At 42.6% G+C, this 17,219-nt stretch overlaps 1 protein-coding gene across 1 annotated transcript; it reads right to left on the bottom strand.

Moving 5' to 3' along the window:
- Positions 1–356: 356 nt before the first annotated feature.
- LOC139419359 (uncharacterized) lies at positions 357–3,733 on the bottom strand. Its single transcript, XM_071169298.1, has 2 exons — positions 3,443–3,733; positions 357–3,292 (listed from the first exon to the last, which is right to left on the bottom strand). Exons 1-2 carry the CDS (start codon positions 3,540–3,542, stop codon positions 357–359), a joined length of 3,036 nt encoding a protein of 1,011 aa, XP_071025399.1. The 5' UTR covers positions 3,543–3,733.
- Between the last annotated feature and the right edge of the window lie 13,486 nt (positions 3,734–17,219).

Below are 17,219 nucleotides of genomic sequence, written 5' to 3'. Positions count from 1 at the left end.
AGGGGCACCAAGATGATAACAAGACGAGGTTGACCTTATGGGCACCAAGATGATAACAAGATGAGGTTGACCTTATGGGCACCAAGATGATAATAAGATGAGGTTGACCTTATGGGCACCAAGATGATAACAAGATGAGGTTGACCTTATGGACACCAAGATGATAACAAGATGAGGTTGGCTTTATGGACACCAAGATGATAACAAGATGAGGTTGGCCTTATGGACACCAAGATGATAACAAGATGAGGTTGGCCTTATGGACACCAAGATGATAACAAGATGAGGTTGGCCTTATGGACACCAAGATAAAAACAAGATGAGGTTGGCCTGTTAAATAAAGAAACACACTGTATTCAACCAATCAGGTCTTTGAGGGAACATGAACTCTCCATTTTCAACAAGGTCTTGAAAAACCTCTTCATACTGCCCATATCTGCATCCCAGAACGTCTTCTCAAACTGAGGATGGTCATCATCGTCACCATCATCGTCACCATCACCATCCCCATGGTCATCGCCCTCATCATCAATGCTTCTCCTCATCATCCACATCATGTAATGGGGATCCCTCATCTCCTTCATCATGTCATGGTGACACCTCATTTCCCTCATCTTGTCACGGATTCCCCTCATCACGTCATGGCGACTCCTCGTCATCATGGCTCCGTCACCATCAGCGTGGCTTCTCCTGGCATGGTCTGTAAACGCTGACAGATTGAACTTGAAGTGAACTGGAATGTCCTCAGGGTCGATGTGTTTAAAGAGTTGCCTTCCATCTGCATGTGTCAACAGGTTCAGCATCTTCCTTCTCTTCTCCCATCTCTTCATTTCTTTACAATCTTCAGAGTCTAGATCCCTAAACTCAGCCGCATCGCACACAGAGCACAGAGCATTGACCCTGATCTGGCCCAAATCTAATGATCTACACTTGTCTTGCCTGTCATAGATAATGGTGAGAGAGAAGGGGATCCGAAATCCATCCTGGTAATTGATTTCATATATCATTGTAGATACCTCGTCATCTTGGGGTAGCTTGAAGCGGAACCCATTCTCCCACTGAACTCCCAGGATGTAGTTGATCATCAGCTCCATTACCTGGTCTTTGTCTCCCACCAGATAGATTGTCCTCCTGGTCCTGGAACTCTGCTCTCCAAACCTAAGCCTGGCTACTTCATCCACCGGCGGTATCGTTTCCATGGGGATCTCATAAACAGACGGCGAGCCAGGGTGCTTCAGTTCACTCTTTTCTTTTACACCGTCAGCCAATCGTGCGGTCTTTGAGAGAGTGGCGATGACGACTGGTGAGCTCCACTTGCTGATTCCAGCTTCACCACAGTCGTATCTGACTCTCACTGTGTATTTTGTGAGGGACTGCAGTCCGGCGATGATGCAGACGTTGTCTTTGGAAGTCCTCTTCAACCACTCTGCCTCCTCCTCACTCTCCTCTGTGGGCACCTCTTTGTGTTCTAGCACATAGTTCTGAATCTTGACCCCTTGTCCAATCACAGACGGCGTTGGACAGCATACCATGAGCTCAGTGGAGTAGGCTTTGATTTCAGGCTTACTGGGAGGGCATGAAGGCAAGGTTTTGATGATGTCACTAACCTCGCTGCCTGGACCAAGGCCGGCTGAACACACGGCTCTGTATTTGAACTTGTACCCTGTACTGAGAAGCAGTCCAGACACTGTGTAGGCTGCGTCAGATTCAGACGTCTTCTCGCTGCTCCATCCATCTTTCTCATTAATACAGTATTCTATCAGGTAGTGGGTGACGTCATGGGCTCCCCTATCAGGAGGGAGCAACTCCAACTCCACACTGTTGTGAGTTCTGTCACATGCTGTTGGCTTCTCAAGTTTAGATGGAGGTTCCCAATGCTCGTTTCTTATGGATCCATTCTCATAAAGGTAAATGCTGGCTCCTTCTTGTTCCTTGTTGGGAATGGAGGCCAAGAGAAAACGTGTTTGTGTGTCCTCTTTGTTAGCTTCGGCAAAATCTTTGAAAAGTCCAGCTTGCTTGTCCATGTCATCAAATACATTATCAGAATGGTACCATCTTGTCAGATCAGGTTTAACTGGAACTAAGGCTTGTGTGTTCTCAGAGCTTGGGGAATCCAAAGCTGACAAGACAGAGTCCTCACACCCCAGAGAGGTGAAAGTGAAACATACAACACGCTTCACCTTTGAGTTCAAAACCTCTTTGTCAAGTTCCTTCTTCGATGTGACTATCTTGGTGGAACACGTCTGACTGTAGTCCTCTGTAATCATGCTTAGGAATCGATCAACCACATTGATCTCTCTCTCAATGCGATCCATACATTCACTGAGGATGTTGCTGTTGAAACGGAACTCTTGCTGCTTTGTCAAGAATTCATACAACACCCTCTCTTCCTTTTCTCCCCCTCTAATAGACGGAAGGAGGTCTGCCAAAGTAGTCTTCAAATGCTCTGTGAAACACAGTTTTTTAAAGGTTTTCACTTTGGCATCAATTTCCTTGAAGTATTTTACTGGCTTGCTTCTCATTGCGTCGTTGCATCTCATCTCCAGCTCACTGAGGTCTTCCAGCACAGTCTGCCATTGGTCAACTAAGCTTCCACTGATCTGACAAACCATCTGGGTGGCGGTTGAGTCCAATTCTTTTAACGGAAGTAGATTCACTTGCACAGGAACCCCCTCACCTACCTTCTGAGGCAAGGTTTTGTAGGTGTCCATGGCATCTTGAAAAGATACAGGATTGTTTTCCAGGAGAACGTCCCCATGGAATCTACAAGAGAACTTGTCAGTTGTAGTTTCAGAAGTGTTCTTCTTGTCTAAATCACTCTCACCCCCAATAGAAACATAGGGAATGCTATTAAGCGTCACTTTAAAGCTTCCCTCAATGTCTTTACGGTCCTCGTCACTTGAGACCTCACGATCGAACACAAAGAAAGCATTTGCTCCGTAAAGTATACCTGTGACCACATGTGTAGCTATGCCTTCCCTAAAAACCTCCTTGTACTTAATGTGTTCCTGCCCAAGGTGGTTCATGGACAGTTGAGTGTTTTTCTTAGTAGTGGTGTACCAAAGTGTGACTCTCGCCTGATTCTGAGACTCTTTAACATCTTTCAAATACTTTGCTGATCCCTCCACCTTAACCAGCCCTGCCAAACAGCTTGTTTTGAGAGAGCCGTTCACATTTAACACAGAGTATTTGTCAGCTGTAGAATCAGATGTGATGACTTTGAAGTCGGTGAAAGGCTCGTCTGTCGTAATGATGTCCCTTCCGAGTGCTTCCTCGTCCCACAGCGTCAGGCCTGTAATCAGAGGAGACAAACCAAACACTAACAGTGATTTTATTGTGTGTGAATATGTATGTATGTATGTATGTATGTATGTATGTATGTATGTATGTCTGACTGACTGGCTGACTGACTGACTGACTGAGTAGTGAGCAAGCGTGCTACCTGGAATGAGGTGATCATTGCGACAGTCATACAGCATTCCCAGGGAGAAGGGCCGTCCCAGTGCTGCTAGAGTCAAAGTTTGGTTTGAGCAAGGATCCATATTAGGAAGTCACTGGTGGTCAGAATAAAGCAAACAGAATAACTTGATGCATCACTAGTGGTCAGAATAAAACAAACAGAATAACTTGATGCAACACTGGCAGTAAGAATAAAACAAACAGAATAACTTGATGCAACACTAGTGGTCAGAATAAAACAAACAGAATAACTTGATGCAACACTAGTGGTCAGAATAAAACAAACAGAATAACTTGATGAAACACTGGTGGTCAGAATAAAACAAACAGAATAACTTGATGCATCACTGGTAGTCAGAATAAAGCAAACAGAATAACATGATGCATCACTAGTAGTAAGAATAAAACAAACAGAATAACTTGATGCATCACTGGTGGTCAGAATAAAGCAAACAGAATAACATGATGCATCACTGGTAGTAAGAATAAAACAAACAGAATAACTTGATGCATCACTGGTAGTAAGAATAAAACAAACAGAATAACTTGATGAAACACTGGTGGTCAGAATAAAACAAACATAATAACTTGATGCATCACTATTTGAGTTCAATCACCTCTTGAAAATATCGATATAACATGAAAATTAAAAACAGTTGTCTGTTGGCCACAATGTATCATCACATTAATCACTGTTTCCCTGGAAACAATCACTAAGGACTGATTCATTATCATGAAGTTAAGTGAATATAGTAGTGATCCTCGCTATATGAGCCATACTACAGTTCCCAACAAGTAAGTTAACCACACTCGGGTAAAGATCACTATGTTAACCTCTGAATGAAAAGCATGGCCAAAGTAAACTGCCTGCTACTCAGGCCCAGAAGCTAGGATTTGCATACAATTAGTAGGTTTGGGTAGAAAGTACTCCAACGTTTCCAGAACTGTTAAAATAATGGCTGTAAGTATAACAGAACTGATATGGCAGGCGAAAACCTGAGAAAAATCCATCCAGGAAGTAGGATTTTTTATGTTTGTAGTTTTCCGTAACTCAAACGGATTCCATTGACTTATGACTCAAATTGCACTTCCTATGGCTTCCACTAGATGTCAACAGTCTTTAGAAATTGTTTCAGGCTTGTATTCTGAAAAAAGAGGGAGTAAGGTCACTCTGAATGAGTGGACACTGCAGTGTCCCAGAGGTTTTTCATGCACGACAGAGAGCCTTTCTTGTTTTCCTTTTATATTGACGACGCTTTTGTCCGGTTGAAATATTATTGAGTATTACGACTAAAAACAACCTGTGGATTGATTATAAACATCGTTTGACATGTTTCTACGAACTTTACTGATACTTGTCGGATTTTTTGACTGCCTTTGAGCCTGTGGATTACTGAACAAAGCGCGGTTTTGGATATAAAGAGGAACTTTATCGAACAAAATAAACATTTATTGAGTAAATGGGAGTCTTGTGAGTGCAACCAATGAAGATCATCGAAGGTAAGTGATACATTTTATTGGTATTTCTGACTTGTAATTGTTTTTAATGATTTGTCTGCTGGGCCCTGTCCTCAGATAATCGCATGGTATGCTTTCGCCGTAAAAGCCTTTTTGAAATCTTACACCGTGGTTGGATTAACAAGAAGTTAACTTCTTGACGCAACCCATCCCGTTAGCGGGATCATTTTCATCAACAACCGCTGAATTGCAGAGCGCCACATTCAAAAAAAAGACTAAAAATATTTATATTCATGAAATCACAAGTGCAATATAGCAAAATACAGCTTAGCTTTTTGTTAATCCACCTGTCGTGTCAGATTTTGAAAATATGCTTTACAGCGAAAGCAATCCAAGCGTTTGTGTAAGTTTATCGATCACTAGACAAAACATTATGAACACCTAGCTTCAAAGTAGCTTGGTCGCCAAAATCAGAAAATAAATAAAATGAATCGCTTACCTTTGATGATCTTCGGATGTTTTCACTCACGAGACTCCCAGTTACACAATAAATGTTCCTTTTGTTCCATAAAGATTATTTTTATATCCAAAATACCTCCATTTGTTTGGCGCGTTATGTTCAGAAATCCACAGGCTCGAGCGGTCACGACAACGCAGACAAAAATTCCAAATAGTATCCGTAATGTCCACAGAAACATGTCAAACGTTTTTTATAATCAATCCTCAGGTTGTTTTTAAAATATAGAATCGATAATATATGAACCGCGACTGTCTCTTTTTCAGTAGGAGAGGGGGAGACAATGGCTGCCTCACTCTGTTGCATAAGCAAAACTCATGCGAACACCCAGCTATCCACTAACGCGATGTTATCTTTCTCGCTCATTTTTCAAAATAAAAGCCTGAAACTATGTCTAAAGACTGTTGACACCTTAAGGAAGCGGTAGGAAAAGGAAGCGGTTTGATATCCCTTTAAATGGAGCGAAGGCAGACTATGGAACATGGAGCTTTCAAAATAGAAGCTACTTCCTGGTTTTATTTTCCTCAGGTTTTCGCCTGCAATATCAGTTCTGTCATACTCACAGACAATATTTTGACAGTTTTGGAAACTTTAGAGTGTTTTCTATCCTACTCCGTCAATTATATGCATATTCTAGCATCTGGTCCTGAGAAATAGGCCGTTTACTTTGGGAACGTTATTTTTCCAAACATAAAAATAGTGCCCCCTAGCTGAAAGAGGTTCATCTTTAAATCGATGTATAACACTTGTATAATGAGTATTTCTGGTTTTGAATTCTGTAATTTCACTGGATGTCGGCCAGGTGGGACGTTGTATTCATGATGCAGCTCGGCTTTTATTGTGAAGTAATAAAAAGTCTATTTGAACTCGCATGCTCCAGTATTTGTGAAATATGATTGGCCAAAATATTTCCACGACAGGGCCAACCCTCATGCCACGCCCACCAGCACCACAAGCCACGCCCACCAGCACCACAAGCCACGCCCTCACCAGCACCACAAGCCACGCCCTCACCAGCACCACAAGCCACGCCCTCACCAGCACCACAAGCCACGCCCTCACCAGCACCACAAGCCACGCCCTCACCAGCACCACAAGCCACGCAGTCAGCCTGAAACACGCCCCTTTGAAAATGAACACAGGCTGACTTCATTATGCTCATTAACTAAAACTAAGCACGGAAATTGCTGGTTAGGCCACACTGCTGAACCTCAAGGTGACCAACCTTCTAGGAAATATATTCAACATTCTTCAACATACTTCCTTCAAAGACTGTTGGAAAAGCATTCCAGGTGAAGATGGTTGAGAGAATGCCAAGAGTGTGTAAAGCTGTCATCAAGGCAAAGGGTGGCTATTTGACGAATCAAAAAATGTAAATATATTTTGATTTGTTTAACAATTTTTTTGGTTACTACATGATTCCATATGTGTTATTTCACAGTTTTGATGTCTTCACTATTATTCTACAATGTAGAATTATTTTATTGTGATTCGATGTTACAAAACATATAACTCTCACTGCTGCAGAGGGACGAGAGACTTGAGAAAACATGTTCTGGTCTGTCATAAAAATAAAAGTGCTGAAAACATGTTGCCATGGAGAACAAGCTAGGTACAGCCGCTTAGCGCTAACGTGTTGCCATGGAGAACAAGCTAGGTACAGTCGCCTAGCGCTAACATGTTGCCATGGAGAACAAGCTAGGTACATCCGCCTAGCGCTAACATGTTGCCATGGAGAACAAGCTAGGTACAGCCGCCTAGCGCTAACATATAGCCATGGAGAACAAGCTAGGTACAGCCGCCTAGCGCTAACATGTTGCCATGGAGAACAAGCTAGGTACAGCCGATTAGCACCAGCAAAACAACATTACGTTAGTCAAAGAATTTACATAGTATCGTTAAAGATAATATTGTGATGTGTAACCATGTATATAATATCGTTAAAGATAATATTGTGATGTGTAACCATGTATATAATATCGTTAAAGATAATATTGTGATGTGTAACCATGTATATAATATCATTAAAGATAATATTGTGATGTGTAACCATGTATATAATATCGTTAAAGATAATATTGTGATGTGTAACCATGTATATAATATCGTTAAAGATAATATTGTGATGTGTAACCATGTATATAATATCATTAAAGATAATATTGTGATGTGTAACCATGTATATAATATCATTAAAGATAATATTGTGATGTGTAACCATGTATATAATATCGTTAAAGATAATATTGTGATGTGTAACCATGTATATAATATGGTTAAAGATAATATTGTGATGTGTAACCATGTATATAATATCGGTAAAGATAATATTGTGATGTGATGTATATTTTCTGTTTTCATTCTTCTTTCAGGCAGCCGAGGGCAGAGAGTCAGCACAGGATGCCCACTCGATAAAGACGCTCCCGAAGGGCACAGTGGAGTCCTCGATCACTCGACAACTAGCGTTTGAGATCGACTCAATTGACTCGTGAACAAACGTATCGAGTGATCAAGTCCTAAAAGTTCTGTTTGAGATTCAGCCTAAATTGAAAATACAAACTTAGCACCTTTTCTTCTCATCATTTTGACTACAGAAGGTAGAAAACCCCTGTTTCTCAAGTAGACACTGGTACGGTCCTGAAGATAACGAATATGAGGTTAGAAAGGATCCATTTGGACTTACCTCTGCTCCAGTTTTGCCTCCGTTCTGCAGTCAGTAGAATAGAGAAGGTGAGAGAGAGGAGAGGTGGGTTCAGGTCTTATATTGGAACAGCCTAGCAGTCTCCACCCACCTCACCCCTGAGAGAGAGAGAGCGAGAGAGAGAGAGCAAGAGAGAGAGAGCGAGAGAGAGAGTGAGGGAGAGAGGGAGAGAGAGAGTGAGAGAGAGACAGAGAGAGAGAGAGACAGAGAGACAGAGAGAGAGAGGAGGTATGTTCAGGTCTTATAGTGGAACAGCCCAGCATTCTCCTCCCATCTCACCAAGGCTAGAGGAGAGAATAGAAATATGGACTTTGTAGCTGTGGTAAGGGCATGAAATCAGCTGAAGGAAAGGCAGGTTGATGACCTCAGAGTGTAAATCAGCTGAAGGAAAGGCAGGTTGATGACCTCAGAGTGTAAATCAGCTGAAGGAAAGGCAGGTTGATGACCTCAGACTGTAAATCAGCTGAAGGAAAGGCAGGTTGATGACCTCAGAGTGTAAATCAGCTGAAGGAAAGGCAGGTTGATGACCTCAGACTGTAAATCAGCTGAAAGAAAGGCAGGTTGATGACCTCAGAGTGTAAATCAGCTGAAGGAAAGGCAGGTTGATGACCTCAGAGTGTAAATCAGCTGAAGGAAAGGCAGGTTGATGACCTCAGACTGTAAATCAGCTGAAGGAAAGGCAGGTTGATGACCTCAGAGTGTAAATCAGCTGAAGGAAAGGCAGGTTGATGACCTCAGATTGTAAATCAGCTGAAGGAAAGGCAGGTTGATGTGTTCAGAGTGTAAATCAGCTGAAGGAAAGGCAGGTTGATGACCTCAGAGTGTAAATCAGCTGAAGGAAAGGCAGGTTGATGACCTCAGAGTGTAAATCAGCTGAAGGAAAGGCAGGTTGATGTGTTCAGACTGTAAATCAGCTGAAGGAAAGGCAGGTTGATGTGTTCAGACTGTAAATCAGCTGAAGGAAAGGCAGGTTGATGACCTCAGAGTGTAAATCAGCTGAAGGAAAGGCAGGTTGATGTGTTCAGACTGTAAATCAGCTGAAGGAAAGGCAGGTTGATGACCTCAGAGTGTAAATCAGCTGAAAGAAAGGCAGGTTGATGTGTTCAGATTGTAAATCAGCTGAAGGAAAGGCAGATTGATGACCTCAGAGTGTAAATCAGCTGAAGGAAAGGCAGGTTGATGACCTCAGAGTGTAAATCAGCTGAAGGAAAGGCAGGTTGATGACCTCAGAGTGTAAATCAGCTGAAAGAAAGGCAGGTTGATGTGTTCAGATTGTAAATCAGCTGAAGGAAAGGCAGATTGATGACCTCAGAGTGTAAATCAGCTGAAGGAAAGGCAGGTTGATGACCTCAGAGTGTAAATCAGCTGAAGGAAAGGCAGGTTGATGACCTCAGAGTGTAAATCAGCTGAAGGAAAGGCAGGTTGATGACCTCAGAGTGTAAATCAGCTGAAGGAAAGGCAGGTTGATGACCTCAGAGTGTAAATCAGCTGAAGGAAAGGCAGGTTGATGACCTCAGAGTGTAAATCAGCTGAAGGAAAGGCAGGTTGATGTGTTCAGATTGTAAATCAGCTGAAGGAAAGGCAGGTTGATGACCTCGGAGTGTAAATCAGCTGAAGGAAAGGCAGGTTGATGACCTCAGAGTGTAGATTTTATTTACAGTTCTTGGTGATCCAAAGGTCAAACTGACATATGATACAAACTATACAAGTAGAGATCCTAAATATATAGGATGGGTAATAACCCAGAAGGCTGTTCTATCACCCTCCCTCTGGAGCTCAACAGGTAATAACCCAGAAGGCCGTTCTATCACCCTCCCTCTGGAGCTCAACAGGTAATAACCCAGAAGGCTGTTCTATTCAAACATCCTCCCTCTGGAGCTCAACAGGTAATAACCCAGAAGGCTGTTCTATCACCCTCCCTCTGGAGCTCAACAGGTAATAATCCAGAAGGCTGTTCTATCACCCTCCATCTGGAGCTCAACAGGTAATAACCCAGAAGGCTGTTCTATCTGAACACCATCCCTCTGGAGCTCAACATGTAATAACCCAGAAGGCTGTTCTATCTGAACACTCTCCCTCTGGAGCTCAACAGGTAATAACCCAGAAGGCTGTTCTATCCGAACACCCTCCCTCTGGAGCTCAACATGTAATAACCCAGAAGGCTGTTCTATCTGAACACTCTCCCTCTGGAGCTCAACAGGTAATAACCCAGAAGGCTGTTCTATCCGAACACCCTCCCCCTTGATAAACCAATTGGAATCTGTCTAACAGGAGCTCAATCAGATTGGTTGACATAATAAGCACTTAACCCCCCAGGGTGTACAATTACCCAATTTGGCAATTATAACCAATTAACTGGTTCTACAATGTAAAAGGCCATTTCCACATCCATTTGGTACATTCATCTTAATCACACTTAATGATATTACAACACCACGGAACCATCATTTTCTCTGATTAAATGTTCTTCTGACTCCAAAGCGTGGAGCAGGAAGCCACGTGGCACTAAGCGCACTGAGGCACGCCGGCTCCTAATGACAGAGACGTGGGACGCAGGCACACGGATCTCAGACATAAACCGGGAAATATGGAACAAAGGAAAACGGACATTCAATTAAATAAACAGAACTTCTACCTGATGAGTCTTGCGAACGTTCACGTGCACTATAAACATCGCGCTCAGTCAGAGCAGGGGAGGAAATAGTTGGTTATAAAATGATGAAACGCTAGTAATTATTGTAGTATATTAGATGGAATATAGATTTACCAACATGCATTTAAACGTGTGAAAGCAACAGCCAACGTTTCAACAATATATATATTTTTAAATCACTCTCCACTGGCGGGAGTTTGGGGGGGGGAGAAGATGAAGAGTTCCTAATGCAATCTTCATAAGTAAATGATCAAAGTCAAGCAATTGTTACCTACCAAAAGACCAGTTGTCTTATGCTAGTAAGTGTTGCCCCATTGCTTGTGAGCTTGCAAAGTAAACATTTAATATTTTTGATCACCAATTTTTTAGGGGAGAAGCTGCATAATTATTTATAACCGCGATCCTCTCTCCCTACATTGTGACGTTTGCGCTGCATCCGATCCCATCGGTGTACAGCAAATCACCAATCTGTTCGCGAGCTCACCCGGTATGTGTTGACTGACAGTTTGTTGGTCCAATCAGAGTGCCCAAGCGTGCGTTTCACTAGCAAATCTGTTGCATTTAGTGTTGTTGTTGTTGTTGAAAGGGAGGTGCTGCGGCTACTTTCTCTGGCTGCGTGAAGCCTAATCCACACAGACTCTCTGCCACAAAATGAGTGGCAAAACATTACAAAACCTGATCATTACCTGGCCAGATCATTTATATTCATCACTCAAGTCAAAGTCGAGTCTTAAGGCTCCAAGTCCAAGTCTGGCCAGATCATTTATATTCATCAGTCTCAAGTTATTTTATTTTATATCAAGTTGAATCTCAAGTCATCAAGTTGGTGACCAAGTCAAGTCATGTGACTCGGGTCCACATGGTGGCGGCTGCATCATGTTATGGGTATGCTTGCCATTGGCAAGGACTAGGGAGTTTTTTCAGGATAAAAATACATGGAATAGAGCTAAGCACAGGCAAAATCCCAAAGGAAAACCTGGTTCAGTTTGCTTTCCAACAGACACTAGGAGATTAATTCACCTTTCAGCAGAAAAATATCCTACAACACAAAGCCAAATCTACACTGGAGTTGCTTACCAAGACAACATGGAATATTCCTAAGTGGCCTTGTTACAGTTTTGACTTAAATTGTCTTAAAAATCTATGGCAAGACTTGAATTCATGTGTGCAAATCTCTTAGAGATGTATCCTAAAAGACTGACAGCTTGACATCTCTGCCAAAGGTTTTTCTAACATGTATTGACTCAGGGAGGGTGAATACTTTCTCTAATCAAGATACACAAGGTTACTGTGCATTCAGAAAGTATTCAGACCCCTTCCCCTTTTCTACATGTTGTTACGTTACAGCCTTATTCTAAGATTGATTAAATTATCAATCTACGCACAATACCCCATAATGACATCACAATACCCCATAATGACATCACAATACCCCATAATGACATCACAATACCCCATAATGACATCACAATACCCCATAATGACAAAGCAAAACACAGGTTTAAAAAAAAAATAGAAATACCTTATTTACATAAGTATTCAGACCCTTTGCTGTGAGTTCAGGTACTTCCTGTTTCTATTGATCATCCTTGAGATGTTTCTACAACTTCATTGGAGTCCACCTGTGGTAAGTTCAATTGATTGCAAATGATCTGGAAAGACACACACCTGTCTATATAAGGTCCAACAATTAACAGTGCATGACAGAGCAAAAACCAAACCATGAGGTTGAAGGAATTGTCCGTAGAGCTCAGAGACAGGATTGTGTCGAGGAACAGATCTAGGGAAGGGTAGCAACACATTTCTGTAGCATTGAAGGTCCCCAAGAACACAATGGCGTCCATCATTCTTAAATGGAAGAAGTTTGGAACCACCAAGACTCTTCCTAGAGCTGGCCACCTAGCCAAAATGAGCAATCAGGGGAGAATGGCCTTGGTCAGGGAGGTGACCAAGAACCCGATGGTCACTCTGACAGAGCTCCAGAGTTCCTCTGTGGAGATGGGAGAACCTTCCAGAAGGACAAGCATCTCTACAGCACTCCACCAATCAGACCTTTATGGTAGAGAGGCACCAAAGATGGTTTGCCAAGATTCTCTGGTCTGTTGAAACCAAGATTGAACTCTTTGGCTCTGAATGTAAAGCTTCACTTTTGGAGGAAACCTGGCACCATCCCTACGGTGGAGCATGGTGGTGGTGGCAGCATCATGCTGTGGGGATGTTTTTCAACAGCAGGGAGACTAATCAGGATCGAGGGAAAGATGAACAGAGCAAAGTACAGAGAGATCCTTGATGTAAACCTGCTCCAGAGCACTCAGGACCTCAGACCCTAAGCACACAGCCAAGACAACGCAGGAGTGGCTTCGGGACAAGTCTCTGAATGTCCTTGAGTGGCCCAGCCAGAGCCCGGACTTGAACCCGATCGAACATCTCTGGAGAGACCTGAAAATAGCTGAGCAGCGACGCTCCCCATCCAACCTGGCAGAGCTTGAGAGGATCTGCAGAGAACAATGGGAGAAACTCCCCAGATACAGGTGTGCCAAGCTTGTAGCGTCAAACCCAAGAAGACTCAAGACTGTTATCGCTGCCAAAGGTGCTTCAACAAAGTACTGAGTAAAGGGTCTGAATACTTTTTGTAAAATGTGATATTTCAAGAACATTGACGTGCAAAAAATGTCTATAAATTCTGTTTTTGCTTTGTCATTATGGGATATTAATGGAATGAATTTTAGAATAAAGCTGTTATGTAACAAATGGTGGAAAAAGTCAAGGGGTCTGAATACTTTCTGAATGTACTGTATGAGGCTTCATTTGTCATTACTTTATAATAAAGGTTATCATTTTTCTACACTTTGACATTATGGAGTATTTTGTGTAGAAAATAAATGACAATTCAATACATTTTACTCCCACTTTGCAACACAACAAAATGGGGGAAAAGTCAAGGGGTGTGAATACTTTTCTGACGGCACTGTATCGTCTACACTTTGTAACCGTTAGCAATGATGCTAATGCTGCTGATGCTAATTATGCTGACGATGATGCTAATGCTGCTAATGATGCTAATGATGCTAATGATGCTGATGATGATGCTAATTCTGCTAATGATGCTAATGCAGCTAATGATGCTAATGCTGCTGATGCTAATTATGCTGATGATGATGCTAATGCTGCTGATGCTAATGCTGCTGATGCTAATGCTGCTGATGCTAATGCTGCTGATGCTAATTCTGCTAATGCTGATGATGCTAATGATACTGATGCTAATGATGCTGATGATTCTGTGGGAAAAGACATGAGGTGTGAAGTACTGTAGTACTGCTGGTGGGGACTGTGTGACACAGGAGACTGGCGAGGAGAGGACGGCGTTTAAACTACTGTCCATAATCCAGTCACCTCATAGAGAGAACAGTGTTTAAACTACTGTCCATAATCCAGTCACCTCATAGAGAGAACAGTGTTTAAACTACTGCCCATAATCCAGTCACCTCATAGAGAGAACAGTGTTTAAACTACTGTCCATAATCCAGTCACCTCATAGAGAGAACAGTGTTTAAACTACTGTCCATAATCCAGTCACCTCATAGAGAGAACAGTGTTTAAACTACTGTCCATAATCCAGTCACCTCATAGAGAGAACAGTGTTTAAACTACTGCCCATAATCCAGTCACCTCATAGAGAGAACAGTGTTTAAACTACTGTCCATAATCCAGTCACCTCATAGAGAGAACAGTGTTTAAACTACTGCCCATAATCCAGTCACCTCATAGAGAGAACAGTGTTTAAACTACTGTCCATAATCCAGTCACCTCATAGAGAGAACAGTGTTTAAACTACTGTCCATAATCCAGTCACCTCATAGAGAGAACAGTGTTTAAACTACTGTCCATAATCCAGTCACCTCATAGAGAGAACAGTGTTTAAACTACTGTCCATAATCCAGTCACCTCATAGAGAGAACAGTGTTTAAACTACTGTCCATAATCCAGTCACCTCATAGAGAGAACAGTGTTTAAACTACTGCACTACAACAAACTGCTATGGAAACAGAGGCCAGATGGCTTTGCCCAACAACAAACCAGTATAGAAACAGAGGTCAGATGGCTTTGACCAACAACAAACCAGTATAGAAACAGAGGTCAGATGGCTTTGACCAACAACAAACCAGTATGGAAACAGAGGCCAGATGGCTTTGACCAACAACAAACCAGTATGGAAACAGAGGTCAGATGGCTTTGCCCAACAACAAACCAGTATAGAAACAGAGGCCAGATGGCTTTGCCCAACAACAAACCAGTATGGAAACAGAGGCCAGATGGCTTTGCCCAACAACAAACCAGTATGGAAACAGAGGCCAGATGGCTTTGCCCAACAACAAACCAGTATGGAAACAGAGGCCAGATGGCTTTGCCCAATGGCTTTGCCCAACAACAAACCAGTATGGAAACAGAGGCCAGATGGCTTTGCCCAACGACAAACCAATATAGAAACAGAGGCCAGATGACTTTGCCCAACGACAAACCAATATAGAAACAGAGGCCAGATGACTTTGCCCAACGACAAACCAGTATAGAAACAGAGGCCAGATGGCTTTGCCCAACAACAAACCAGTATGGAAACAGAGGTCAGATGGCTTTGCCCAACAACAAACCAGTATAGAAACAGAGGCCAGATGGCTTTGCCCAACAACAAACCAGTATGGAAACAGAGGCCAGATGGCTTTGCCCAACAACAAACCAGTATGGAAACAGAGGCCAGATGGCTTTGCCCAACAACAAACCAGTATGGAAACAGAGGCCAGATGGCTTTGCCCAATGGCTTTGCCCAACAACAAACCAGTATGGAAACAGAGGCCAGATGGCTTTGCCCAACGACAAACCAATATAGAAACAGAGGCCAGATGACTTTGCCCAACGACAAACCAATATAGAAACAGAGGCCAGATGACTTTGCCCAACGACAAACCAGTATAGAAACAGAGGCCAGATGGCTTTGCCCAACAACAAACTGGTATGGAAACAGAGGCCAGATGGCTTTGCCCAACAACAAACCAGTATAGAAACAGAGGGCAAATGAAACAACAAGTTGAAGCAATACAATGTTCAGGGTGTACAGCTCCACCTCCGTTCAGTTACACTCAGACTTCTAGATGGTCAGGGAGGAAGTGAATGGACTCCTCATTAACCAACGTTACTGTCCCAGGGAAATGTTCAGGGTGTACAGCTCCACCTCCGTTCAGTTACACTCAGACTTCTAGATGGTCAGGGAGGAAGTGAATGGACTCCTCATTAACCAACGTTACTGTCCCAGTGAAATACATGCAGATGAGAATAAAGGCTTTGTGTTTCTGTCTTTTCACAATAGATTTGAGTCCTATGGTAAAGGTTAGCCTAATGGTCAGTCCTATGGTAAAGGTTAGCCTAATGGTCAGTCCTGCTAATGCAAATGATCCTAGCCTAATGGTCAGTCCTGCTAATGCAAATTATCCTAGCCTATTGGTCAGTCCTGCTAATGCAAATTATCCTAGCCTAATGGTCAGTCCTGCTAATGGGTCATTATCCTATCTAGCCTAATGGTCAGTCTTGCTAATGGAAAATATCCTAGCCTAATGCATGCGCTTAAAACCTCTCTGAGGTGTGAGGTTATCAACAGGCATAAACTCTGTGTTGTTTCCCGGGGTGTGAGGTTATCAACAGGCATAAACTCTGTGTTGTTTCCCGGGGTGTGAGGTTATCAACAGGCATAAACTCTGTGTTGTTTCACGAGGTGTGAGGTTATCAACAGGCATAAACTCTGTGTTGTTTCCCGGGGTGTGAGGTTATCAACAGGCATAAACTGTGTCTTGTTTCCCGGTGCACTACCCGGCCATTACAACAGCATTCAGCGCCTTCAGAAAGTATTCAAGCCACTTGATGTATCCACATTTTGTTTTTACAGCCTGAATTCAAAATGGATTAAATCATTTTTTATTTCTCAGTAAACAATACCCAAATTAAATTTAATGACAAAGTGAAAACATAAATAGAAATGTTTTCAAATGTATTGAAAATGAAATACATAAATGTACGAGTTAGAATGAATGGCGCCGGCGAGGAGGCCTGGCGTTTTAGGTGCTCCGAACCAACTCTGCTATTTTGTTAGGTTTTTTTTGGGTTGTTTGTCATTTATTTTTTAACTTATTTTAAATGTTGCCGCTACTGTCTCTCATCACCGAAAATAACTTCTAGATCAGAACACCTCAAAACGGAAGAAGCGTTTTCCTTTAACGAGTCCGACGAGTCCGACGCAAAGGATATACTGCTTTCCCAGGAACAGGCCCAAATCCCTGTCATTTGCGCGAAGAAAAGGTGGAGAAGGGCGGAGGTCAGGCTGCCTCCTGAGAGTTCGTAGGCAAGCGAGTAAACCCCCACTGCCATCTGTTCAAGCTGCCCAG

This window comes from Oncorhynchus clarkii, chromosome 10 (assembly GCF_045791955.1).
Source record: "Oncorhynchus clarkii lewisi isolate Uvic-CL-2024 chromosome 10, UVic_Ocla_1.0, whole genome shotgun sequence".
Classification (NCBI taxonomy): Eukaryota; Metazoa; Chordata; class Actinopteri; order Salmoniformes; family Salmonidae; genus Oncorhynchus; species Oncorhynchus clarkii.
Note: the sequence above shows the minus strand (reverse complement) of the source record. Positions and strands in the feature narration are given on the sequence as shown.

Excerpts from the sequence above, each read along its gene's own strand:
- LOC139419359 (XM_071169298.1), bottom strand. The coding sequence starts at position 3,542 with ATGGATCCTTGCTCAAACCAAACTTTGACTCTAGCAGCACTGGGACGG. Across the intron at positions 3,293-3,442 it reads CAATGATCACCTCATTCCAG|GCCTGACGCTGTGGGACGAG; the intron begins GTAGCACGCTTG and ends CTCTGATTACAG.